The sequence below is a fragment of the Tasmannia lanceolata genome, unplaced genomic scaffold (assembly GCF_043159265.1).
Source record: "Tasmannia lanceolata isolate RefF3 unplaced genomic scaffold, GAP_Taslan_0.1 ptg000018l, whole genome shotgun sequence".
In the NCBI taxonomy this organism is placed as follows: domain Eukaryota; kingdom Viridiplantae; phylum Streptophyta; class Magnoliopsida; order Canellales; family Winteraceae; genus Tasmannia; species Tasmannia lanceolata.
The window spans coordinates 50367613-50395166 of NW_027518695.1; the positions used below are offsets into that span (position 1 = coordinate 50367613).

At 41.4% G+C, this 27554-nt stretch overlaps 1 protein-coding gene across 3 annotated transcripts; it reads left to right on the top strand.

Annotated features, from left to right (window-relative positions):
* The first annotated feature begins 325 nt into the window (after nt 1-325).
* On the top strand, nt 326-26013 carry LOC143850765 (uncharacterized). 3 transcript variants are annotated; one of them, XM_077360014.1, is made up of 2 exons: nt 326-2091; nt 25989-26013. In XM_077360014.1, exon 1 carries the CDS (start codon nt 367-369, stop codon nt 2014-2016), a length of 1650 nt encoding a protein of 549 aa, XP_077216129.1. In that variant the 5' UTR covers nt 326-366; the 3' UTR covers nt 2017-2091; nt 25989-26013. The 3 variants fall into 3 exon arrangements, with proteins under 3 accessions (XP_077216129.1, XP_077216131.1, XP_077216130.1); XM_077360016.1 differs by lacking the exon at nt 25989-26013 and adding an exon at nt 9920-10982; XM_077360015.1 differs by lacking the exon at nt 25989-26013 and adding an exon at nt 3135-3564.
* The last annotated feature ends 1541 nt before the right edge of the window (nt 26014-27554 follow it).

The window sequence follows — 27554 nt, forward strand, 5'->3', positions numbered from 1 at the left end:
ACCCAAGACCCATGATTTTTAAATCCGACCGAAGTTATTTTAGGGCTGGGTCGATACACGTTGGGTTACCAACCCAAGTTGCAACCTTATTTCCGGCTTCTCTTGTACTCTTCTTGGAGGCAGATGATTTTTTCGCCCCACTGTAGGATAATTCACCCCTCTGTTAACGTGGATTGTGGGCAGACATTAACACTTTTTCACGTCAAATCACGTTTACAGTAGGGTGTATTATCCTACAGTGGGCGAAAAATAATCATCTCCCTTCTTGGAAGGTGAGAGTCTATATCTATTATCTAACCCAACACAACAGAACCTTTGTAAGCACTTCACCTTATTGCTGCAAAAAACACACAACCATCTGTGCATATGAAACTCTGGTCTTCATTCAGTTTTTTCGTTTCCCGCTCTTCTCTAACCTCTCCCGTTTTGAGTTCTATCTCAACTTCTATAGCAGCTCTCCATTTCCACTCCATTTCAAAAGAGTTAATATCGGATCAAAAAACCCTCAACCATGTTACTTACATAAAAGATTTCCTCTCATTGATCAAAATTTTTGCTAACAACAATAGAGATATTAAGGTTCTATCCGCTATAGATTCGATGCTAACCAAAACCCACATCTTAGATTCTTCAACTTCAGTCCTTGTAATTGAGGGTCTGTGCCACTTGAAAAAATTAGGGAGAGCCAAAGATGTTCTATCAAACCTAAAAAAGAAAGGAAAATTGTCTGAACATTTTATTTACAGTCTAGTAATTCAATGTTTGGTTGTAGAGGGTAAAATTAAGGATGTTGACTCTGTTTGGAATGAGATATGCGGGTTCAAATCATGTATTGGGATCGACGACTTTGTCATTTATATTTGTAAATTCGGCGAAGTTTCGGAGATAGAGTGGGTTTATAAGAGGGTTTTGATGGGTCATGGGGTTTTAAAAAGGCAGAGTTATGTTGCATTGATTGGGTCTTTATGTAGGAAGAATGCTTGTTTATTAGCGAAAGACGTTCTTCGAGATATGATGGAGATGGGTTTAGAACCTGATGATCTAACATATTTGGGATTGTTTCAGTGCTTTTGTAAAAATGGGAATTTATCTGAAGCTGATTTGATTCTGAGGAATTTGGTTCGCCGAAACTATAGTATCGATGTTTGTGTTTATGGGAGCTTCATTTCCGGTCTATGTAAGTTTGGTAAATTGAGAGAAGCTGATAAATTGTTCCGCAGATTGATAGAAAAAGATTCTTTGGCGAATGCTGTTTTTCCATTGAAGAGGGGGAGGAGGGCTATTTTCCAATTGAATTGTAAAGGAGTGGTTCCTGAGATAATGGCATATGAGACTTACTTTAGGTCGCTGTGTAGTGTAGGAAGGGTTGAGGATGCAGAAAAGTTGTTGAAAAAAATGTTGCGTAAGACAACTGTGCCGGAGATTTGTGTGTATAGATCTTTCATTAAGGCCCTCTTTCGGATTGGTAGAGTTGATGATGCTGTTAATTTTTTTAATATGGAGAGAAAGAAAAGGCTTGTTTGTGTGGGGGAGATTTCGGTTCCAGTTGTTCTAGGGTTTTGTGAAATGGGTAGACTTGATGATGCTTATAGTCTTCTAAATGAGATTTTGGATGGAGAGTTTGTGCCGACTGCTAATGTTTTCAATTGTATTATTGATAGTTATTGTAAAGCAGGGAGACTAGATGAAGCAATGTCTGTTTTTGAAAGGATGGGGAGTGGAAGTTGCAGTAGGCCTGATGTTGCGACCTACACCATTATAGTTAGTGCTCTTTGTGTTTGTGGAAATGTTCAGAAGGCACTTTGTGTTTTCCATGAAATGCTTAATAACAATGTTGTTGTGAATGGTACCCTATACAGGGTCATTATTAGAGGATTATGTGAAAGTGGGAGACTTGAGGAAGCATATAAATATTCAAATGAAATGATTGAGAAGGGGCATTTGGTTTCATATTTTGGATGGAGGCCACTTTTTGATTCTATGTTCGTTGGAGATGATTTCTTACTGAGATTCTGAATTATGCGAGCATCATGCAGACCTCATAGTTGACTGGAAAGAACACAAATAACTGGGATTTTTTGTGGATGCAAGGTAAAAGAGAAGATGTCATTTATGCGTGTATGTGTTTTCTTCATTTTTGAATACTGTGTTCTTGAAGATTATGCCATGTTTCACCTTTATTTACTTCGATTCTCTTTCTTTATTTTTGAATACTGTGTGTTCTTGAAGATTATGTCATGTTTCACCTTTATTTACTTTGATTCCTACTGTTACAAGAAAACATATACTCATTTATTTGTCAACTATTGGAAGTTTATGCTGGGATTACTTAGCATTGATTTATTGTCAAATTCAAGCACATTATTGTTTCATGTTGTACACACACATATGGGGAATGATATTCCCACACCCGCCAGACACTGATGGCAGGCTGGCAGCCCTTCAGTGTCATTTAGCGAGATTTTACAGTCTTGGGCGGTAATAACTTCCTCGTTTCCCTATTTATATATTAGAAAAGAAAAAAGTTAATAATTTCCTCGACTGCAGCGTCAGCATCTGAAACAGCGACATTGAATTCTCTTTAAAGTTTAAACAATTTGCAGCAGCACCCAGAACTGTCAAGCTGGGGTTTTGGTTTTCTCGTCTGAGAGATTTCAGAGCATGAAGAAATGCTAGAAAGAAGTACTGTCTCCAAAAATCTGGTTGAAAGAATAGCCTATGAATAAGCCGTCGGTGAGTTCAGTGAACTGCACGGTGAGTAATGGTAGGGAGTAACCATTGTGGTTGACACAAAACGGTTCAATGAGCATTCACATTCTCGTGGGTTAGGCAGATAGTCGGAGAGGACTATCTCCATCGATGATACCCATAATGTCAGTCTCGGGGATGAGCCTAGAGTTGCTCCTAGTAGTGATTCATCATGTCTAATTTTGAATGAGTATTTTATTGATGGGCATAATTCTTTCTAATGACCCCTAAAATGGTGGAGTTTTTCATGATATTGTTGGGAAACTGGAAGAGAATCATGGTTAGAAGAACTGCTAAGGCTAAAACTGTGTCAAGATGGTGAGCTCCTCCACCTAACTTTATTATGTTTAATGTTGATGATTTCTCGCTTGGCAATCTTGTTTCAGCTGGCATAGGTGGATTTTTTTGTGATAGTGTCTCCCGCATTCTTCATTCAGTCTCAGGCCCAATTGGTCATGCGGATTTGTCGGTGATGGAGGTCTGATCAATGCAGTCAGGAGTTCACATTTTTGAAGGTATGGAAGGGAGACTGGGTGTTGAGAATGATTTATCCAATGCTATTTCTGTGTGAAACGGGCACATATAAGGCCGTGGCAGCATCTGAGGTACATTGACGATATTCACGAGAGGTTCAGAGGTACTGAGATTATTCATTCACAAATCTTGAGGAGTGTGAACGCTAATAGCTTATAGGTTAGTCCATACCTATTTTGTATTATGGTTATCTTTTACCCGATGTTATGCATATTTAACCCTTTTATTAATAAAGTTTTTCGTTATCTTCGTAAAAAAATCTTATCTACTAAAGTGGAGAATGCTGGCTCCACTTTAGGGAAGAGAAAAAAAATCAGGGAATGGGAATTCTTCTGATACTTCAGGACTAGTTCTACCTCTTACAGAGCTTATGTGAAAGGAAATGTGAACATCTGAGCTATGATGAGGCTTTGCATGCTGTTAAAAGTCTCAGTCTCTGTCTTGAATAACTTAAGAAATGGGATCATGTTGTGAGGTTTTTCTCATGCAGTTACGATGCTGTCCTGAGTAAGCGATAAAAATAGCTTGTTGAAAGGGACAATGATTTAATGTTTATCTACAATAGGTTTGAGTCTATCAATTTTTTTTAGGTTTGAGAGCTTTTTGGGAAATGTAATAACCTTTTGACAGCTCTTTAAATACTAAAAGACACGATGGTTTGCGAAATTATCAAAATATGTTTGTGCTGATATCATTTTCCCTTTTTTTTGGTAAATGCAAGCTCTGAATGTTACTAAATATGATACAATAAGCACTTTCTAGAGTTATATGTGACTTAGATTGTGGTGAAGATGATGACGATTAGAGAATGCATGAGTACCTAGTTAAGCATATACTTGGATAGAAGTGGCTATCAGGGAGGCGAGCTGCTCAACCTCCCGAAGCATTTAAAGGCAAATCTTCTATGTGGTGATTCAATAGGTCTCGTGCCTCCCATTGTTCAAAGACTTCGTAGTGACTACATTCCATACATCCTGGGATTGGGATGAGATCCTGTCGAGCGTTGTAAAAAGGATCTCCCCAGCTCTAGGTGGGATCCTCCTCTGAGATTTACGAAATTGAATTTTGATGGTTCGAGTCTCGGAGATCCAGTCCCGGATGGTATCATAGGTCTATTGAGGACTCATTGGCATGACAAAGTGGGCGTTCTTGGGGCCCGTGGGCATGCCTGATTCTAACGAGACAAAAGTTGAGGCTATTCTTTTGTGATTCTCATTGTGGATCTGTCCTTGCTGATCATCTGATTTTAGAGGGAGATTTCCTCAATGTTGTTTAATAGGTGAGAGACGGCCTACGCTTCCCATGGAGATTTGCTAGTGCGACCGAGGAGATTCACGATCTGATTGAGGGGCACAACATAAAGATTAGACACATTTGGCAATATTTCAATTGTCGAGGCTGTCAGTGATGTAGGCCAGATTATAGAAATAGAAGAAATAAGAGGAAGAAGAAGAAGAATAGGAGAAGAGGAGAAGAGGAAGAATAGAAGAGAAAGAGTAGAAGAATAGAGGGGGAGAAGAGAGGAAATTAGGGGAGAAGAGAAATCTGTAGAGGGGAGAATCTCAATCAATCTTTAATTCATCAAAAACTCAAAATCCCTAATACATGACGCTTATATAGGCAACGAACTAAAATTCCATGGAAAATAAGAGCCCTAAACTAAAAACATGGAAATAAAATCCTAGAAACTAAAAACATTGAAGCAAATGATAGGCTTATACAGGCAACACCCCATTTTGTTGAGGTTGTGCTAATGATAGGTAGTCGCGATGATGTTTCCTATGATGAGTCCCAGAGCTTCTCTGGTCTTTCGCTCGATCTCTCTAGTTTTCAGAGTGAAAATATTTCATTAAAGCGAATTTTTGTTTCAAAGTTACACCAAAGCCCATCTTTGCACGGCACCCGCCTTTTACGGCACCACCAAAAAGTCCGTTTTTACACCGCACTGAACCAAAAACTAACTCTTTGGAACAAAAACTACTGCTTAGAAACTGAGAATCAATCTCGGGAACCAAGAATCGATTATGGGAACCAAAAAACCACTTTTCTAAGTTAAAAAACCCCCCATGTGATTTCTCAAAATCGCAACCTGTGATTGGGAATCGCACCCTGCAATTTTCCAGAACAAATTGCAGATTGCGATTTCGCAATCTGCAATTTGCCCTGCCGACCTGACATTGGCGTCAGAGGAAATCGCAAGTTGCGATTTCAAATTGCAACCTACGATTTACAAGCGTTTGCCTATATATAGGGACCAGATTCAGTTTAAAAACCAAATAAAAAAGCTAGAGCAGAATCAGTTAGATTTTAGTTTTATGATAAAAAACAGATCAAGATCATCTAGATTTTTATTTCTTTCCTTTGTTTTTCCCAGAAATTAGTTTCTTTCAAAATTTCTAGAGAGAGAAAGAGAGAGAGATAAATATCGGAGAAACTTCTCGAATTTCCCTAGAAATTAGTACATTATCCAATTTCTCCTGAAATTCCTTCTATAAACCTCGGGCGTCGGCACTCTGCCAACATTCTGAGGATTTAGAGCGACACCACTCTACTATGAGCTTTAGGATGCCGGTACTCTGTTGAAATTTCGAAGGCAACACTATTTCTTTGCTAGGTATATTTAACTTTCTATATTACATTTACAAAAATCCGGAGTGGGTGGTTATAGGGTTTGGGGATCGCCTGGCCCCAAACCCTTAGCGTAAATCCCCTTCTCTATTAAAACGGAGGCTATTTTCTTAAGTCCGGTTATTTGTACGCAACAAATAATATGATTAACTATAGACCATTCTCCTCGGTATTTGTAAGTGACAACGGGGAAATATGGGCCTCGATCCCCCCGATGTCCGGAATCCGCAGGGAAGTCTATTTCAATCATTTCAGTATTGTTGTTTTATAAACCCACTAGATTAAGAAAGCCCTCCCTCTATTACTAAATAAAAAACCCTTTTTCACCCTTTGTAAAGATTGTTCTCTAATTCTCACTCATTGTCTACGGTAATCAACTAGCTTGAGATTGTCTCCGCTTTTAGGTGCTCATTTGACTCGTTCATGAGGGCTTACGCGTAAGAAGTATATTTAGGGGTAATCTCAATCTTGTGAGCACTATCGTTCGTCGAAGATTGAATTAAAGAAGGCCCTTTACCTTGTTTTATGTATTCAATTAATAAACAAAGCCTAAATTCCTTATTATTTTTACCCTCTTCCATTTGAAATCCAACTGGAGAGTAAGCTTAATCGTGATACAGGTTTAGAACTAAATTTTGCTATGTTTTCCCAAAACCGCCAAGTCGAGTCAAAAGACAGAGTTTACCCGGACATGAGGAGTGCATAATGCCTTGCCCAAATGTACCCATATCCCTTACCTAGATTTCTGCCAAGACCATGCCTAAAAACAGAGTTAATTACAGGTTATAGGCCCTGACCTAGATGATAGCTTTGGTCATTGCTCTTCTTATGAGATTCTGATATTTATCCCTAGTTCATCAGAAACGCAGACACTGGTCTTAGGCCATAACCTAGGTGGTGACTCTGAGAATCTCTTTTCTGTGAAATTCGGATCTTAATCCCAAGTTCACAGGAAACACAGATACTTACAAAACACCCTTGACCAAAGGAAATAAAAAGGGCATTCAAGTCAACAACCAGCAAAACATACTCGCATTCTTCGCGACACACCACCTGAGTGTAGGGAGATAGCGGGGAATCATGTTGCGCTCCCCACCGCTGTCCAGGAGCCAAAGACTGACGACTCTGCTGGGGATGCTATCAAGGATATAGCTCTGAAAAGACTTGAAATGACGGATTTTAGAAACGTTAGTAGAAACTGATTTCTTAGCTCTGTTACACCAGCTTAACCTCGAATTGTGTTTAGGGGTAATTGTAAGTTGCGAATCATTCGCAAGTTGTGGCTATCACTCAAACGGAAAGAAGGAAAAATTAAGGAAAGTTGGTCTTTTTCAGCATTTTTGTCAAAACATGAAAACACCTAATTTTTATGTCGAAATAAAAGCACAAGAACCTCTTCCTTTGCAGGTTTGCTTGAGCCAATGCTCAAAATTGCTGCCAAAATTGCACGAAAATGCCCCAAGTGGTACCTAAGGATTCCATTTTCACAACTTTATGGCACATTGCACACACCATATTATGCATACCCATTACCCTTTGGGAGCCACTAGTGCTTGGACTGGGCCCGTGGCTTACAGTAAGTGATGACCTGTTTGCTGCTGTCGCAGTATCTGAGATCGTGAAAACACCACCCCTTCGCACGTTACCTTCAGGTGTGTTAAAACGAGCCGTGTCGGCCATCTCGACGCGCCAGGGCCTACTGGTAAGAGATGGCTGCACCACAGCCTTGGCTTAGGGGAACTTTCAAGTCTTCATCCCACTGCATCGCCCAACATATTCACATAGTAGTATACCATGCCTATCTAAGGTATGTTGAGCTTACAGTTAGGTTGGCCAAAACCCATCATTTTTTAGAGATGTGAGCATTCCATCAAATAGGGATACACTAAACCTCTACCCACATTGGTCATGTCTATTGGGTCTAGGAAGGTGTCCCCGAGTTGCCCCAATTCTTGCTAGGGAATTTCATTACCTTAGCCCGATGCGCATTGGTCGCAGCTTTTTTCCCAAAACCACTCCTTTTTTAAATAAACCCATGTGTTTTGTCCAGAATCATGATTGTAACCCATATAATCACCTTCCTCGGATAAACAGTCATGAACCCTGGAAGAGTGTATGTCTTATGATTAGGACATCTATTCTAAAAGGCCTACACTCTAGTTTTATTCTTTCCCCCAATCCATTCTTCGAATCAAAAGTCAATACCTCAGAACATCTCTGATTAATTAGGTTCCTGTGTCTCGGGTTCATGCCCGCTTATCAACACAAGGTCCCCATAATCATGAGCTATTTCTGAAACCTTGACTCCTCGTGCTATGTCCTTGCCATCTCGATTATGGACCAAACACTTTGGCCAAATCGAGTCCAAGCTCTGCACGAGAACCATTCTTTTTTGGTTACAGGGTTTGGCCCATTTCTTAAACCCTTACTGTTGCTCTCGTACATTTTCTGGGGGCACCCCATCCAATAAATCCCGAATTATAGGGACAGACTTATGTCTCGACCCTTGTCCATCACCATTCTTATTTCTCATCTAATCTTTCAAATAATCAAACAAAATCAATAAACAAAAATGCAAAATTTTTTTACTTGACTTTCTCACGTTTTGACTCCTTGCCTCCTGTATAGGTGAAGCATGGACCCAAGAATATTAACCGAGTAGATTCAGCGTTTCTACTCTTCCGAAAACCACGAGCTTCTTGGATGGCTAATCATCCCCGATGGGGAATTCTTTCCTCTATTACTCTCCATTCAAGTAGATTGGAATCTACTCAGGGCAGTTGCAAAATTCTAGGATCCTAAGTATCACGTCTTCCATTTCGGTACGAAGGAGATTTGTCCCACTTTTGAGGAATGCTGTACCTTATTAGGGGTATCACTCGACAGGCCTAGAGTTAAACCCACAATCAAAGGTGGTTACCTAACAGCGGTCAAGCGGTTGATCTGCAGGTATTACCAGGACCCTGTCACCTTTGTGATTCTGGATGACATCTTAATTGATCAGCTCATCTGCGCCTTCGCTCCTGATGAAGATCTAGAGGATGATTCCTACTAGATATGCCGACACATGGCTCTTTTTCTATGCATATACGCTAAATACCTCACGCGTTAGAACTCCAATGTGGCTTCTCCTGCCATTCTGAGCATAACAGATCAACTCCCGGAGAGAGCTAATCCCGTTCCTATCATTCTGGCAGAAACCCTTAACGATTTGGATGAAGTTTGCGATGATTCGCATCACCCGTTTTCTCGAAGTCCTGTCTTACTCTATATTTGGCTTTGCTTAAAGCTCAGTATTGCCATCCCGAGGTCCAGAGTAGATATCTCTATCTACAACTTTAGTACCTGGGGTTGCTGTCAGCATTTTAACACCTAGCCTGAATGGACTTCGTGGTTAGCTGCCCGTACTTCTGGGGACATATCATGGAGATTGCGTGGGTACAATACTGCCGCCTTGGCAACCCGAAAATGCAACTATATCCAGTTTCTGGCTTTGGAAAACACTTCCTTCTATATCTCGGATCACGTCATGCGCCAATACGGAGTAAGACAAGAGGTCTGTCGACCTCTTACCTAGTACTTCCCTCCAGAGGAGGTTACCTGGAAGGTCCCTGAGACCGTTGCTTCTAAGTGGAAGAAGAGGGACATCATTCCAATCCTTGACATTGTCGCAGCCTGTGGAAATGAAGTGTCGCCGAATTATACCCCGCACTCCAGAGAGATGTTGTTGATAGGATACTAGCTCTCGACCTCCGGCCTAGTGTTTGCAGGAGACATGAGACACTTTTCTCCTCTTTTAAATTAAGTTCCTTGTTTTTGCTTTGTTTTCCAGCTTACTATCGGCCATGTAAAAAGAAAGAAGAAGCATAAATGTAAATGAATACAAAATTTAAATTTCCTCAAGAATTCTTGTTTCGTCACTTGTTCGTAAGGATGTTCGCTTTAAACTTTCCTTGCACAAGATGTGATCAATAAACTAGTGTTCATACTTCATACTTCCATTTTTCAGGAGAAAGGATTACCCCGTTCTCAAAACCATGGCATCTAAGTAAAAGAGAACCTAGTCCTGAACCTTTTCCCGTTTAACCAGTCTTTGATCCACCTGTACCCATTGTCATGGCAGAGGTGACAGATGAAACTCTGACGATTTGGGATTTGCAACAAATCATAGGTAATTTGTCTCGCAAACTCAATGTCTTAGTCGAAGAAAACGCCCGGTTGAAAACCAATCTTCAGCCCATCGAAAGACCTGGGACCTCTCGGGAACCCAAGGTTTAAGAGGTTCGATCCGCGGTTCAGCCAATAGAATCACTGTTGGATCTGTTTCTAAAGAGAAGATTCAGATGAGGCAACATACTCTGACTCCCCTCTGCGTACGTCACATAGCCACTCAATGTTTCGCAACTCTTAAGCATTTTGTTTACACAAGAAGCAAAATGAAGGACCCCATGGCTCGTGGCTGGATTTCCAAAGTTTGACCTGATACAAAGCTTGTTGTTCCCAGACAACCAACAACATCAAAAGAGGTGAACACGGTCAAGTTAATTGTCGAATCATCCAACCCACCGGTAGTTTGCAGCAAGGCAAGAACCCTCCTAAGTCAGAACCTAGACCCAAAGTTTTCAAAGACTTCACCCCTCTACCTGCCAGCCTTTCTACCATCATGAGGATTCTCTTTAAAAGCAAACAAACTCACCATGTGTACACCTCTCTCTCCTCCCCATCCGCTGCCAGTGAACTACAGTGAGTGGAAATTCTGTGAACATCATCAAGGAGCGGCCACTCGACCGATAAATGCGTCGCTTTAAAGCACGCCATCGAGAAACTCATCAACAGGGGTGACTTCATTATCCCGTCTGGGGCAGCTGTCACCCTCTAAATCATACTCATTCAGTCCCTCAGGATATGATCACCAATGCTGCTGATGCACTATCCAACTGGTCCGCCGTCCGCCTCCCTACTGTCACTACCATCACTCAGTTTGACACGGACTTTTCATTCCCTGATTCGGTAGACGAATCAGATTCTGACTCTTCTTTTGAAACTACGTCCGATGTAAGTGAGCCTAGTGAGGGTGCGTCAGTTGATGGTCTTTCTGATGTATCTTTCAATTCTGAATCAATGAAAGAACTTTATCTGTACTCGCCTGTTTTTCTCGATTCTTCATAAATAAATGCATTAAATGATAATGAAGAACCCTCCTCGGACGAGGACGCCGACGAAACTCCCCTCGAGATTAAGCAATTAATCGAAAGAGAGGAGCGCCAAGCAAAACCTTTAGAAAATGAAATGAAACTATTAACATTGGCACTGAAACCTTGCTCTAGGAGATAAAGATTGGCAAAACCTTATCCTTTAAAGAACGTAAGTAATTAATGAACTTGTTAAAAGAATTCAAAGAAGTCTTCGCCTGGTTCTACGAAGATATGCCAGGATTGAGCGAAGAAATTGTACAACATCATATCCCTCTCTTTCCAGAAATGAAGCTGAAAAATTAGAAGCTCAGGACATGAAACCAGAATGGGTCCTCAAAATCAAGGAAGAAGTGACCAAACAGCTAGACGCAGGTTTCCTGGAAGTTGTTAGATATCCCGAATGGTTGGCACACATAGTTCCAATCCCCAAGAAAGATGGGAAAGTCCGACTGTGTCGATTTCAGGGATCTGAACAAGGCTAGTCCGAAGGATGATTTTCCCCTACCACACATCGACTTGGCATTACTCTCCTTTATGGACGGATTTTCAAGATACAATCAGATAAAGATGGCTTCAGAAGATAAAAGCAAGACCGCATTTACCACGCAGTGGGGGACTTATTGTTACAAAGTGATGCCATTTGATCTCAAGAATGTCGATGCCACTTACCAAAGGGCTGTGACCACCCTCTTGCATGACTTGATTCACAAGGAGGTAGAGGTGTGCGTCGATGACATGATTGTCAAGGCCAAAACTCGAGAATAACATGTCAGAGCCCTGAGGAAGTTCTTTGAAAGGATCGCGAAGTACCGACTCCGCCTAAATCCTAGCAAATGTGTTTTCGGAGTAACTTCCGAAAAGTTATTGGGCTTCCTCGTCAGTCAAAGTGGCATCGAGGTGGACCCTAACAAGATCAAAGCAATCCAGGAGATGCCGCCTCCGAGAACAGAAAAAGAAATAAGAGGATTCTTGGGAAGAGTTCAACACCTGAGCCGTTTCATAGCACAGCTTACAAGCACTTGTGAACCGATCGTCGAACTTTTAAAGAAAAACTCATCAAAAGATTGGAACGTTGAATGCTAAGAAGCCTTTGAAAAGATCAAGAATTGTCTGATTTCTTCACCGGTATTAGCACCTCCAATCGCCGGATGACCCTTCTTGCTTTATCTTTTAGCAACGGATACAGCTCTCGGGTGTATGTTTGCCCAGGAAGACCTTGATACAAAGAAAGAAAGGCCAGTATATTACCTCAACAAAAAGATGCTTGGGTACGAACAAAACTAAACTCCTCTGGAGAAGACCTGTTTGCCATTAGTGTGGGCCACTCAAACGCTTAGGCATTACATGCTATCTCATAAAGTTATCCTCATGTCTCAGATCGATCCTTTGAAGTATTTGTTCGAAAAACCAGCTCTCACCGACAGAACAGCCCGTTGGCTTCTATTGTTGTTGGAGTTCGACATCATATATGTCACCTAGAAATTTGTCGAAGGCAGAATTATAGCAGAACAGTTGGCTGACACACCTACTAAAGATATTGAGTTGATACACAAGTTTCTGGATGAAGAAATCATGGCGATCGAAGACACATCTACTGGCTCCACATGGACTATGTACTTCGACGGCGCCTCCAATGCTAGAGGCCAAGGGATTGGTGTTGTGCTAATGTCACCTCGAGACGAACACATACCAATCTCAGTCAAGTTACAATTTGAATGTACCAACAACATGGCCGAGTACGAAGTCTGCATAACTGGCCTTGAAGCAGCTTTATCGTTAGGAGTACTAGACCTTGAAGTATACGAAGGCTCGTTGTTCATCATCTGTCAAACAGTGGATATTGGCAGACCAAAAAGGAAAAGTTAATCCCATATAACTTTTACCTCACATGCCTGGTAAAGTATTTTCGTAACATAAAGTTCACTTTCCTCCCAAGAGTAAGGAACAAATATGCTGATGCCTTAGCCATGCTTGTGTCCATGGTTGATATTCCCATGGGGGTAAGGGTTAAGCCTTTAGCAATCTAGCAACAATCAATCCCGGCGTATGTGCATGTGATCGAGATAGCAGCCAGATGCCCAGATGGAAGGCCTTGGTATTTTGATATCAAAAACCTTATCTCTGGCAATGGGCATCCCCCTGAGGCCTCCACAAAGGAGAAAAGAGCATTGCAGAAGTTGGCATCTCATTACGTCATCTCTGGGGGAGAATTATACTGTTGGTCTTTTGATGGGGTCTAACTCTTATGCATCGATGAATACAAAGCTTCCGAAATCCTAGAAGAAGTTCACGCAAGAATCTGTGGTCCTCACATGATTGGCAAGATGTTAGTTAGAAAGATCCTCCGGCTCGGTTATTTCTGGACCACCTTAGAATCAGACTGCTTCACATTCGTTAAAAAGTATCATTTATGCCAAATACATGCCAATCTGATACATGTACCACCATCAGAACTCCACTCACTCACTTCTCCACGGCCTTTCTCGGTATGGGGGATTGACGTCATTGGAAAGATCTCTCCAAAATCGTCCAGTGGGAATGAATACGTACTCGTAGCAATCGATTACTTCACCAAGTAGATCGAAGCTCAGTCCTGCGCCTTGCTGTCCTCAGCACTGGTAGCAAAGGTTATCAGAAACAATATCATTTTCAGATATGGTATTCCACACGAACTGATATCGGATAACGGTTCCCATTTCAAGAAAGAGGTTGCTTCCTTATGCGAAGAGTTCAAAATCAAGCATCATAAGTCATCGCCTTATCGTCCTCAGACCAATGGAGACGTCGAAGCAGCTAACAAAAATGTCAAGATGATCGTCAGAAAGGTGACCAAGACTTTCCGGGACCGATCGAACAAGCTTTTGTTTGCACTTTGGGCATACAGGACATCGGTCTGTACTTCTACAGGGGCCACTCCTTACTCATGTACGGTATGGAAGCCGTGCTGTCAATCGAGCTGAAGTTCCCTTCACTCCAAATCTTGATGGAAAGTAACCTGCCAGAATCCAAATGGGCGTGCATCCGCCATCAGTAACTTTGCATGATGAATGAGAGAAGACTGAGAGCGTCATATCACGTACAAGGCTATCAAAGCAGAATTATGAGAGCTTTTAACAAGAAGGTCCGAATCAGAGACCTCAGAGAGGGGGATATGGTACTCAGAGAATGAAGAACTCCTGTCTTCGATCCTTGGGGAAAATTTAGACCTAACTGGTCTGGCCTTACATCGTTGACGAAGTTCTGCCCGGAAAAGCCGTCAGACTCCTCGATCAAAATGTAGATAAAATGACAGAATCTACCAACCTCGATCAACTCAAAAGATACCATGCTTGAATATCAGAAGGCCATCTTTGACCGATCAGACCCAAACAGACAACCCTAGTCATCAAACCCTTTTTGAGAACACTTTTGAACCCATCTCTTCCTAAAATACCTTAAACTAGGGGCAAGTTCCCTGAACTATGCCTGACCTGATCCCTATCTCGATAAGATACGTAGGCAACCTGATTCCATAGGTTCGGTCACCATCTCAGAAAAATAGCCAAATCATCTCCCCACGAAGTCCCTCTAACTACGCGGACCTGGTCCCAACTTCATTGGGGTACGTAGGCAGCTTGAACAATCTAGGTTCTGTCACATTTCACAAAGTAAATCCATTCCCCTCTTTCTAAAAAGCTACCCAACCTACGAGCCCTTCCGATGTTCAAGTCTGAGGTAGTAGGAGAAAAGAAAAGAAAAACAAATAAAAACGAGAAGATCTGAAGACCCGCTAGGTCGAAAACCTAAAAGGGCGACTTAGGAAAAATTTAGGGTCATCTCGCCTATAGAAGTGAAAACTCGAAAGGGCGGTTCTGGCAAAAGTTAGGGCAAAACGGTCCGCCAAGTCGAAAACCTGTAAAAGGTGACTTAGTCGTTGGCAAGGCGTATTAAAAATCAGGCGAAACACTCTTTGATCTAAAACAAAATGCATTAAAACTTTGAACAATCTAAAGGGTGTTTGGACCATGATTGAAAAACTAGGGGCAGGGAATACTGCCCATGCGTAAACATTTTCAAACTTATCTACTAAAGGTTTGACTTACCTATAAAAAAATGTAAAACATTTGTTTCAGTAGAAATCGGGACTCTCCCTTTCTCTTGTCAAACTCACCACAGAGAACATCTACCCCTGTCCAACTAGAGCAGAGGTGTTCATGTACTGAAAAGGAAACAGGGCAGACCTTCTCTCGATCAGAAGAAAGCATAACTTTTCGCAACATCCCGTGCTTAGAAGAAGAGTACTCGTAAAAATGTAAAATCCCAATCAGGGATACCCAAAATGTATACTCTCATTGTTGCAATGAAATCACTTTTGCCTCTTACTTTATTTTAAGTTTTCTTTTGTCTATGGAAATACATACACTAGGGGCATTTTGTCTCGTTAATCACTACAGATGATGACTAACAACGCAAAATGCTCGAACAATAATCAAGAGATCTGCACTAGGGGCATTTTGTGTATCTGATGACCTGGCCCGGTGACTAGCAACGCAAAATGCACATCATCTAAGTAAAGAAAAAACAAGCACATGCAAGGAAAAGCAATCATCCAAATGAACAAAGCAAACCATCTCAGAAAAGAAATGATCTGTACATAAAAGATAAGTACATCCAGAATGTCTAAAAAGGTGTACATAAAATGGAAAATAAAGAGTACATCAGGTCTTTGAGGATGGACGAACCGCTGAGGGATATGCGGACTCCGGCGGTGGTGGCTTGTCACTCGACGGAGGGACGGTTGTCAACTTCGGGGGCGCTAAATAGATCGTCGTGTCATTGGGTACTCGGGAAACTGAGGTCTCCCTTCGCTCCACTGAACCCCCAGCTCCTCTCCTGATGCTGCCCTGAAAGCCCGGCTCATCGCCGAGTACTCATCCGAGCCAGGAGCCATGATCGTGGACATGATGTTTCCACCCGAGATGTCTGCCGCCCTCTCCTCCAAATATGGAGATCCGCAGTCGTATAACCCGAGAGCTTCAGTCCCTGCGCTCATCCTCTTCGGCGAAGAGGATATAGTCGTCAAACGACGCTTGCCTGCTTTCCTGGAAGGCACAGGGGAACCATCATCGCCTAAATCCTGAGGATCCGCGATGTAATCATAATCGTCATCCTCACCCTCCTCTGCCGCAACCTCGACGTCCGGATCTGGTCGGGTTGCTTCTTCCTCTGGTTATTGGACAATGATTTTATGAAGTTGTTCATGTTGGCCTGTAATTATTTCATCTTACTTTGTTGCATTAATTAAATAGCTCGAGTGCATGCAGGTCTGTATTGATTTATTAATATTTAAAGGTTTAAACTTTGTTGGGTCTGGTTCTGATTCTTCTATTAAGATCATAGTTATCTGATATCCTCCCATGGTACGGTGCTATCATTTCTTAGATTTTTCAGGGTATCGACTATTGTGAGCAACTATCCATTCTTCATAACACTGCATGAGAACGGCATGTCTCTCTCTCTCTCTCTCTCACACACACACACACACACACACTCACTCACTGCAGGATAACTATCACCGTCACTTCCTATGACTGGCCATCCCGTTCACTAAACTCACCGATGGCTTCATCATAAGCTGTTCTTTCAATGTCGCCGGAGAAAGCACCTCTTTCTATCTTTCCTTCATGGTTCAATGTCGCCGGAGCTCGATTCGATTATTCCTTCCTATTCAGGCTACTCTTAATAATAATCTGAACCCTGAATTGTCTTATGACTTGTCAATCAGATGAATTTTTGGAAATCACTGTCAAGGAACAAGTGATCCTTTCTCTCGCTACCAGTTGTTCCCTAGATCTATCTCCCTGTTCCATCAACTAATCTTATTCTTGGATCTTATTCGTGATATTGAGAAAAGATCAATATCAATAAATATCTCTACGGATTCTCCTAATTTCAGCTACCACCGATAGCATCTCTCTCTCTCCTTGTATTTTTTATTAATAATGCCTTTCTCCAAAAGCTTAACTTACCAACTCCAAAAGCTTAAGCTGTTGAAGAAAGCCATTATTTATCTTTTATACTTTAACACTCCCCTGCACGTGTGGCCCACTTGGCAAACACATGGCACATGTGGTCCTACTTTGGACCGACAATCGCATGTGGATTTTTGCTATCCAAGAGGTTTGAACTCGAGACCTTTGGCTTTGGAGATGTAGGTAAGTTTCTAACATGGTATAAGAGCCAAAGGTTTCGAGTTCAAACCTCCTGGATAGCAAAAATCGACATGTGATGGTCGGCCCAAAGTGGTACCACATTGCCACATGTTTGTCAAGTGGGCCACACGTGCGGGGGAGTGTTAAAGTATAAAAGATAAATAACGCCTTTCTCCAACAGCTTAAGCTTTTGGAGAAGTTGATAAGTTAACAAAGATGTCGACAACCATATCTCGAACTTGGATCGAGTTAAAGAGATTGCTTTGAAAAACAATTGATTTTCATATATATGCAATTTTTTTCTTAATTGGCACAAAGAGAGTCTTTCCCAAAACACTGCCTAGTATTGCGCGTTCAGACTGTCCAGGGTCAAAAGGGCACGAACGAATACTCTTGGCTTCATCCAAATAAACCTGGGGGTTTTTGGTGCAAACCTGGAAGGGTTCGCGACAACAACCAAGATCTAAATGGAGCTCATGCAATATCATTAACTATAACATAACCGAATAATCAACATAAACAGAAGTAATTAATTTAGTCACGAAAACCTACGTACGGTTAGCTTCAAAGATCGAAAATCAATGAGAACTTGATGCTAAATCAATCATCATCTGAAGATGATGTTCCATTGCATTTAAAAGAACCAAACGGAGTCTAAAACAAAGAAAAACTGAAAATAATAGCTTGCTGTTCAGAATTTTGAATGGTTAAAACTAGGGCCCACAAACACTATTCAAGGGTGAAAAGCCTCCTATGGCACTAATGAGGGACAAGGGTTAAACCTACCATGAAATGAGGGCTAAAAGGCCAAGAAATGAAGAGTATAGGGTTCTAAAATACCTTTCGGAAAACGCAGCAGCACTTTCGCCCAAAAATACTCACAATGGGTCCCAAAAGAAGATGGTAGAGAAGTTCCGGGCATGAATCTTATGCGGGCAATAGCAACCTCCAAGAGAACCTTCGGAATGTGCAAGGAAATGGTGAAAAGATTGAAGAATGGGTGAAAGAAGAGTGCAATGGTGATCCACAAATAGAAAAGGAGATTAAAAGGGGTGAAAATGGTAGAGAAGAAGGAGGTGATTAGTTTGGTGGTGAAATGCTAGGACGGGTGGGGGATTGGTTGTGCTTAGCTTGTGCTTATTGTAATTTCAAATGCCGGAGTTATTGCCGATGGTGTAAGCAGGAAAAACGGGATCACCCATTTGGAGTTACCTCATCTCCAGGGGGTTCGTGGAAAGGATGAAATAAGGAGGAATCGAACCGGAGGCCCTGGGATTGGCGCTGTTTATCTTGCAATTACCTTCATTTCAAGTGGCGGGGCAGATGCCGGAGGTGCCATTTGGACAGAAAACCACATCAATCCGGAAGCCTCATCGGCTAACGTTAGTAAGGAGGTTGATCGATGGCCTGACTCTGGGACGATCTTCTCATTGGTCGAGGGAGGTATTCCTTCCTTATCTATTTCGGGTAAGGAGGTGGAAATGAGATTGGATACCCTTAAAGCTTGCCTGATAGGAAGGAGGAAGGACACATCTGGGACCCTTAATAAACTTTGGCTTTGGGCTAAAAGAACTTGGGATATCCCCTCCCTTTCTTGCCTATGTACCCTATCAAAGGACGAAGTCTTGTTTATGTTTGAATCAGAGGAGGAGGATGCCGAGATCTTGGCTAAGGGAAACGAGGTATGGGGTAATCAATTGTATTCTCTGTCGACCTGGAGCCGCGAATATGTTCAAGGCACATAAGCACTCTGGGTTAATTTCTATGGCGTTCCACTTCATGTATGGGCCACTTCAACGGTTGAAGCCTTAGGAAGTATATTTGGGCGAGTTCTGGAGGTAAAAATAGAAGGGCACCATAATCAATGTATGAACTTTGGGCCTGTTTGGTTTGCCGGAAAGGTCTTTCCAGCCTGGAAAGGCTTTATGAGGAAAGCCTTTTCCTTTCCTTTCCTTTGCAGGGAAATCATGCTCGTCGTTTGGTACAACACAGCCGAAATAGAAAGTTTTTTTCCTGCAAATGTATTAATCTCGTTTGGATGCATGTTATTTGGAAAAGAATTATCAACTCATTTATTAAGTGACTGTTGATGGCCAAGGGGCCCACGTGTACACTAATGAGTTATTTATCATTTTTACCAATAAATAAAAGCATATACCTAAAAAGCCAACAATTACTCAGATATAAGAGATCTAGACTGTGCATATTGAAAATTGAGCCTTGGTGAGCCAGCATGCAACCATAGCCACTGACTACACCTTACTGTTAATACTTGCTCACTACTGTGGTGACAAAAGAGAGACTTGGAGGAAACTTTCTTTCTGAAAATAAGTCAATACAATAGTTAGAATTACAACTGCGGAACAAGCATTATCCTCAGGGGCTGGACATTCGTTTTTGTCTATAGGTGACCAAGGGATACATGGTTCTACAGGGCACCTAGGAACAACACTCACAAAATATCATTATATTATCTACAATAGTAATAAACAATTGCTATAAAGATTGTGATTATTAGATATTAGATTACGTCAACCAAATATGAAAACTCCAGCATCATATGTACAAGAGAACATTCTAAGACAATCAAGAAAAAACCCAATAGTTTTGATTCTTACTTGTAAAGAAGAAAATAGACTATATCAAAATAGTTAATCGCTCATCCATGTATCCCTATAACCATCTCTGATTCTCCAACTGCAGTAGAAGTTGTTAAAATACTAGAATATGTAAAACCATTTGGCATTGAAAATTGATCTAACATCTGATGAAAAAGATCTATAGCAACCCAATTTTCTCTTTTCTAACACACCCGGCAATGATGATATTCCAACAAACCACATTCTCATCAGGAAGCTCTGAAAATACCCTCAGTGCATCATCAAAATTACAACTTTTTGCAAACTAGTCTTTCATTTCATTACAAATGTAGGCATCTGAAACAAAACCATTTTTTTACTTCAAGAGAGTAAACATGTTTTTCAAGTCTTATAGGACGAGGCACAAGCGGAAAGAACGGTCCCGTAAGTTATGCGATTGGGCTCCATCCCAGAAGAAAACATTGTAAGATAATTCTCTGTGATTCATCAAATTGAAAGCTCTAATTACATCCAGAAATCATGAGATTCCAAAAGATACAATTTGGGTGAGGAATTTCATCAAACACACAGAGTGCGTCATTCAATGCAGAGGATTTACCGTAGAAATCGGCAAGAGTGTTAGCAATGAAGATATCTGATTGAAGGAGGGCAGTTTTGATGATATGGGCATGGATGGTTTTGATTTATGTGATGGGCTTCCTGTTTCTGGTGGGATTGATTGAAGAGATGAAATGGGTTGAAGATTTGATGAACTCTAATTATAGTTTCACTAACAAGCTACTATCTTGTTGAAGAAGCTCCGGACATACCCATTAATGGCGGCATTTTCTGAAGTCTTTCCTCTTGTGACAGAATATAATACTGGGTGGGAACAGCAAGATTAAGCTAATTTCTTGTTTGAGGAGCAATGTGCGGCAACACAAGTTCTTCTTGCACGAGAAGGTGAATCGGTGATGGTGTTGCCTAGATCTGGACGAGGAGGCACTTCGGGGAGCTTTCCCAGGGTAGTAGATAAAGACGACAACTGTGTGAGGTATTTTATAAACAGAGATGAAATCGTGATGTAGTTGGAGTTTAGTTACGTGAAGCCCGATACTTCTTTCTACGCAGAAAGGAAAGCCGCATCCTAGCTTTTTAGATGGAAACGATTTTGGAGAATTTTGGATACGGCGCGGTTAAAATCGAAAGACCTATCCACCTAAATTTTTGTCTCCTTTATGCATCCAAACAAGAGAAAGATGTGGAAACATGGAAAAGGATTTCCTTTCCACCTCTTTCCACCTCTTTCTTGCAAACCAAACATGCCCTTTGTGTCTTCTAAAATTCTTGCTCCATGGTGGAAGTTATTCCCATCCCTTGTCCATATTCGGATCTCAGGCCAGTGTCACACAGTCTGAATCGAAGTCCAGAATACTGGACCTCAGCTGGGATCCGACACTGCTCATTGTGAGCCATCCCACAGTTCGGGGCTACTACCTCCCTGGAGAATGGAGCTGTGAGGGATCATATTCCGAATTTGGAAAGGCAGCTGTCGGCGCCGGTGATGGGGCCTTCACTACATCTTTCGGAAAAATCGGGCAGGAGGGTCGTTGATCCTTTGGGGCCCGCTTCTTTGAATTCAAATTTCAAATTTCATTGCTCAGCTGAAGCACCAGGAAATCTGCAGGGTGAATTTCCTTCCCCCTCTCTGCTTCCTGCTCTGATTGTCGGATGTGCCTAGGGATCATCAAACAAACAACTTGGACAAGAATGACCTTTACCCACTGCATCGGGTCCCGCTAAAGAAGGTCTGAGGCTGAAGGGTCTTTATCTTAAACAATCACCTAGGCATGCTAGTTTTGCACGAATGTTGACCCGGCAGGGTAGGCTTGCGAAACCGAGGAAAGTTTTCGGAGTCACTAAACTTGGGACTTCAGGGCTATCTTCTCCTGGGGCATCTTTAGGGTCAAAGTCCAGATCTCGAAAGCTGAAACCTGGCTTAGCTTGGAAGCAAAGATTCGAAGCGGAAGTGTCCGGCCGTCATGGGGAGTACCCTTGTGGAAAATTACCCATGAAAAAACAGGACGCTTCAAAGAAGCTTTCTTCAGAAGGGCTGAAGAATAAAAAGGAAAATATTGCCACGACCTTAGAAGCACGAAGCGGGTGCGAGAGCGGGGGCGGGGGCGGGGGCAGGGAAGCATGGGTCTAGAAGAGTCTAAGTTTGGGAGCGCCATGGGAGCGTGTGTAATATTTTCTTTATATATCTTTCAAACTTCAAGTACATTAAAAAATAATAGTTTCTAGCCATTTTCATATGTATCTTTCGAAATTTAAGTACATCAAAAAGCAGTAATTTCTAACCATCTTCATTTACGTGCACATCCTTGTGCCTTCTGAAGATGCAAAGCCTTTGTGCTTGCTCCAATGAAATGCTTTAAAGAGTTGGGAGGAGTTTGATGCAAGGAAGTTGGTGGTGGTGGGACTTTTGGAGTAAATACTGTAATAGAAGCAAGCTAGTATCGTCATTGGAGCGGTTCTCGTCTCTTTGGGGTCGCGCTCCCTGGAAGCTCCTTCCTAAGGAGCGCCGAATCGAGGTTCCAAGGTGGGCGCGGCACCCCGAGGGAAGATTCCTGCTTCTAAGGCCACGACCCTTCTGAGTTATGGTTGGGCCTCCCAGCTACCCAAGCCATGTGCCGTTGCGGATGAAGGTTATCTGGGTCTCCCCAGCCTCTAGCTTGGGAGTTTTTGATGGTGCTTGGGATTGGGGATAGCATCAAGGAAGGTTACATTTACTATTTTTTGATTCTGACATTGGTACTGTCGAGATGATGCTACACGGAGGAATGATCACCTTTATTTAAAAAAGGAAGAATTGAGATTTCCGTTTTGGAATAATTACCTTAGGCATTTTAAAACTTTTTGATTAAAGTATTGAACTTTTGCTGTCTTTTATATCATGGGAAGTTGAAAAGGCCTCCTTGAGTTGGGTTGGATGGCAATGAGTAATATGACGCCATTAATGCCCATTTATGGCAGGATGAGATCTTTGTATGCCACAATGAGTGTTAGTATGGACACTGTTAACTTACCAACTTCTCCAAAAGCTTAAGCTGTTGGAGAAAGGCGTTATTTATCTTTTATACTTTAACACTCCCCCGCACGTGTGGCCCACTTGGCAAACACGTGGGACATGTGGTCCCACCTTGGGCCGACCATCGCATGCAGATTTTTGCTATCCGGGAGGTTTGAACTCGAGACCTTTGGCTCTGATACTACGTTAACTTACCAACTTCTCGAAAAGCTTAAGTTGTTGGAGAAAGGCATTATTTATCTTTTATACTTTAACAGACACCTTGGTCTTTGGTTAGTGGTCATTTTGAGGCGGTGGATTACAAAAGTAGGAATAACCACCTTTTTCGTGTCTTCTCTTCCCTTGCAAATAGTAAGAGTAGAGGAAAAGACAACTTACAAGAAGACCAGATGGAAAACTTGAATGATACTTCCTTAGTCCGGCCCTCTTCCTCGAGTAATCTGGTGTTGGGTAGGAAGAGGAAGCGGACTGTGGACCTAATCGAGATGGAAGAAACTTTGAACACGATAAAAGCTATGGTCTACAATGAAGAGTTGGCCTCCAAATTATCGCCAACGCCGAGAGAAGTCATTAGGGACTTCTTGAAGGGACAATGGAAGCTCTTTAAGGAGGCGGCTAACAGGAGGCCAAAAGTTTTCTTTAGTGTAACCGGGTCGCGCAATGTTAAAGAAACTCACTCACCTATGCATAAGCACCCATTCTTTACCAAGGTCTTGGTAGATGAAAAGAATTTGAGGCTTCTACGATGGGAAGGAGATAAGGTGTCGGGGATTCAGAAGTTGGAGGCTATGATAAAATGAAAAAGGGCATCTTAAGGAATTTTTGGTTTTTATTATGGCCGAGTCGTGATCCCCTGGATCTCATATGTTGTAAATCAGAAAGGGACTTCTGGTCCCTAACCTCTGTAATTCTCGTATGAGTTATAGATATATATGAGAAAACGGTTCCTACACACTTGTGTAGATAAGTTATCTACACACTAGATAGTGATCCAAACAATTCATTGAGAGGCCCTCACATAGATAGGGTGTCCATAAAAAATCAGATCCATAGGATCATCCCAACCCTACGATTTGTGGAGGTAAAATGGATGTGTATAAACCTTCACAAATTAGTCCATTTTTTGCCTCCACAATTCAAATGGTTAGGATGATCCTATGGATCTGATTTTTTGTGGATACCCTATCTATGTGAGGGCCTTTCAAATGAATGCTTTGATCACCCAAACAATGTGGGCCCCACTGTATTTTAAGCTAGTGTGTAGATAACTTATCTACACAAGTGTGTGGGAACCGTTCTCTCTCTCTCTCTCTCTCTCTCTCTCTCTATATATATATATATATATATATATATATATATATATATATATATATATATGTCATTTTTCAAAAAAAAATTGTAGAGAAGAAGAGAAGTAGAAAGAAGAGAGGTGAAATATTAGGGTAGAAGAAGATGTTTGAAGAGGATGAGATGAGAAGAAAAGGTTATAGATGGAAGAGATGAGAAGGGAGGAAGAAAGAAGGAGAACACTCTTCTTGGGTGTGAGTTTTGGGGGAAGAGAAAGCCCATGGCGTATGAAGAAGAAGGAGAGGAGTGGCCATCGGCTCTCTCTTGGGATGCCTTGCAAGTTATTTTCTAAAACTCAAAAACTAGGGTTTTTCCTCCCAAGGCTCTATTATATAGTGAAGTTAAAAGAGTGGGCCCAAATCTCTCCTTAATTCCCCATGTGCTTTAAAAGAACTAAAGTGAAACCCAATGTCTATCCTACCCCTCTCCCACTACTTATGAAAATAAGCCTTTAAGGGTAAAAGGGTCTCAACAAATGGAATAAAAGGGTAGGGGTAAGTGAGGCTAGTGTGTGTGCATGGAGTGGGCCCTAGTGATGTGGACATCCCCTCACATCTAGGAGAAACGAGAATAATAGTAAATAAGTTCAATAACACTAAAATATAACAATCTAATGGTCCATAAAGCAAATAAATGATGATCCAACGGTTGGATCACATCAGTTTTTAAGTTTTGGTTTAAAAAAATCATTTCACAAATCTTTGTTTGTAGTTTGAAGTTACATGCGAGCTTGCATCAGTTCTCATGTTATTCCATTGTGTTCATGTGCATATCTTTCTTAAAATGTGAATTTCAACTGCTATTATTTAGACTGCATCATCATAGGCTGTTCTTTCTTATTCGCGATTACCATTTTGGGGAAGCGCGGTTCCAATTTTGGGGAAGTGTGATTCCCACTTTTGGGGAAGCGTCAAGATTTCCGATTTAGAATCGTACCCTGCATCAGGGAATCACGATTCCCCAAAACACGATTCCGAATTGGGAATCGCGACGCTTCGCAAAAAAAGTGGGAATCGCACTTCCCCAAAATGAGAATCGTGCTTTCCCGTCATTTTAATTTTATGGGAATCACAAAAATGGAAAACACACTTCCCTTTCACGCTTCCCCCGGCCCTTCATGCTTCCCGCTTCTCACCATCCCGTGACCCTTCGCTTTTTGCTCTGGCAACTTTGGTAATAGGTTTTTGTTTGTGTGAATTATCGAGCTGGTTATCCTCGTAAGATGAGCCATGTGCTTATAAATTGTTTGGTCGATCAACTTCTTGATCTTCACTCTTCTTAATTTTTGGGTGCTTGAGATCATGGTTTATTTGCCTATTTTGGATTGATTCTTTTTTCTTATGAACTGATCCTTTCTTTTTTAAACAATGTTTGCTTAGAGATTGTAGCCTAATTTGGCCAACAACTCTCATGGTGACAAGACTGTTTCTTTCTTAGTTGTGTTCTCACAAAAACACATGAAATTCATCATGGTTAATACCACAGTGACCATTATTACATCCTGTTTACGATTTGATGTTGCAAAAGAACCTTTATTTATTGGAAATGTCTCTAAAGCTGTAACATAAACTGAAATAGTGTACGTTATGGCTCTGGATTTCAAACCCATTTGATTGACACTTTCATCTCTTTCATATTTTCATTTTTTTTTTATGGGTAATTTGGGGTTAGACAGACCCCCACCAGAATCATGAAAGAAAAAAAGAGGATTGCAATCTCAAGAAATTAACTCCGGAGGAGTCATCATACAAAATTTGACAAAGACTGGAGATATAGAATCAATTGGGATAGAGTCCCCTTTACATGGGCAAGAAATCTTAGAGGTAATCTGCCGCTTTGTTGCCTTCACGCCATATGTGAGAAATTTTCCATGAGAGTACGGAGCTCAGCTTATCTTCAATGTTTTCCAGTAGCGGAATTTAATTCCAAGGGCAAGGGTATTTCTTTTGAATGATGTTGACTGCTAGGAGAGAATCAAATTCTATCCAAAGGTTAGTGATGTTGAGGTTGCAAGCGATGAGGATTCCTTTGTAGATTGCTTCCATTTCCAGCTCTTGAATAGAGGAGGGAGTGCAATCTAGAGAGTAAATGGCAATGGGTCTTCCACTATTATCTCTGATTATTCCTCCTATGCAGGCTTTGTCATCTTGAAGGGAAGCATCAGAGTTCAGTTTCAGGAATTGGTGTGACGGCGGTTTCCACTGGCAGTACTTGGGGGTACAGGTTTTTGGAAAGAAAGGGAGGTTCATCTTTTGAGCAATGATTTTGTTCTCTTCATTTGGAGATTCATCCAGCTTGAGGTCAAGGATACGTTCCCTGGCTGCATAGAGGAATTTTCTCAGTGTAGATTGCTTGTGACATTTTTTCCCTTCATGGATTCTTTTGTTTCTTTCAATCCAGATAAAGTAAATTGATGCAGTGAGAAGAATTCTGGACACGACAGCTGTTTGGGCTTTGGATTTGAATTTCTCTCTTATCCAAGCTTCTTTTTCACTAAGAGATCGCAGCTGCTTTTTTCTTTTGGAGATTCTCCAGAGTATTGACCTCCAAATCCAAGCAGAGTAGCTGCATTGGAAGAAGAGGTGGTTAATACTTTCAGGATCCAAGTTACATAGTTTGAAAGTGATATCTTTAGCTGGACCAAGGAAGTGAAGTCTATCTTTAGTGGTCAGCCTGTCTTGTAGAGCTTGCCAAGTGATGAAGCTGTATTTGGGGATATAACCAGGGAACTAGATTGAGGAAGGCCATGGAGGTTTTGGAGCTGGTTTCCTAATTGAATTCTAGGCACTCTTGAGGGAGAATATCCCGTCTGGTCAGGTTTCCAAACGATTTTGGTGTCAGGATTTAGAGAGTAAAGGGCTGTATCAGTTAATGCTTTGAGTTCAGCAACTGTTTATTTTTTTTTGTAATGCGGTTCTTTTGAGTATCAGTTAATGCTTTGATTTCATATTTTCGTTTCTTTTATATACTTAAACCGGGGCCAGTTTGGTATGTCTGGATTTGTCCCATAATATATGGCATACCCTAAATCTCTGGTCTTCTAGTTGGCATGCTTATTTTGATTGTATCACAACTCAACTTTTTTGAAGATGTCAGGTTACATATGGCCTGTTGTTAACATTTTCTGAATACCGGTGTATTCAAAATTTTTGCTCTCCTGGTTGTATGAGATTGGGATGATATCGCATGCACTAAATTTCAGTTCTGTTAAGTTTACATGAGATCTGCTGTCAAAAAGTTT

Bases quoted from the DNA above. Each gene is read 5' to 3' on its own strand.
- LOC143850765 (XM_077360014.1), top strand. From the start codon at position 367: ATGAAACTCTGGTCTTCATTCAGTTTTTTCGTTTCCCGCTCTTCTCTA.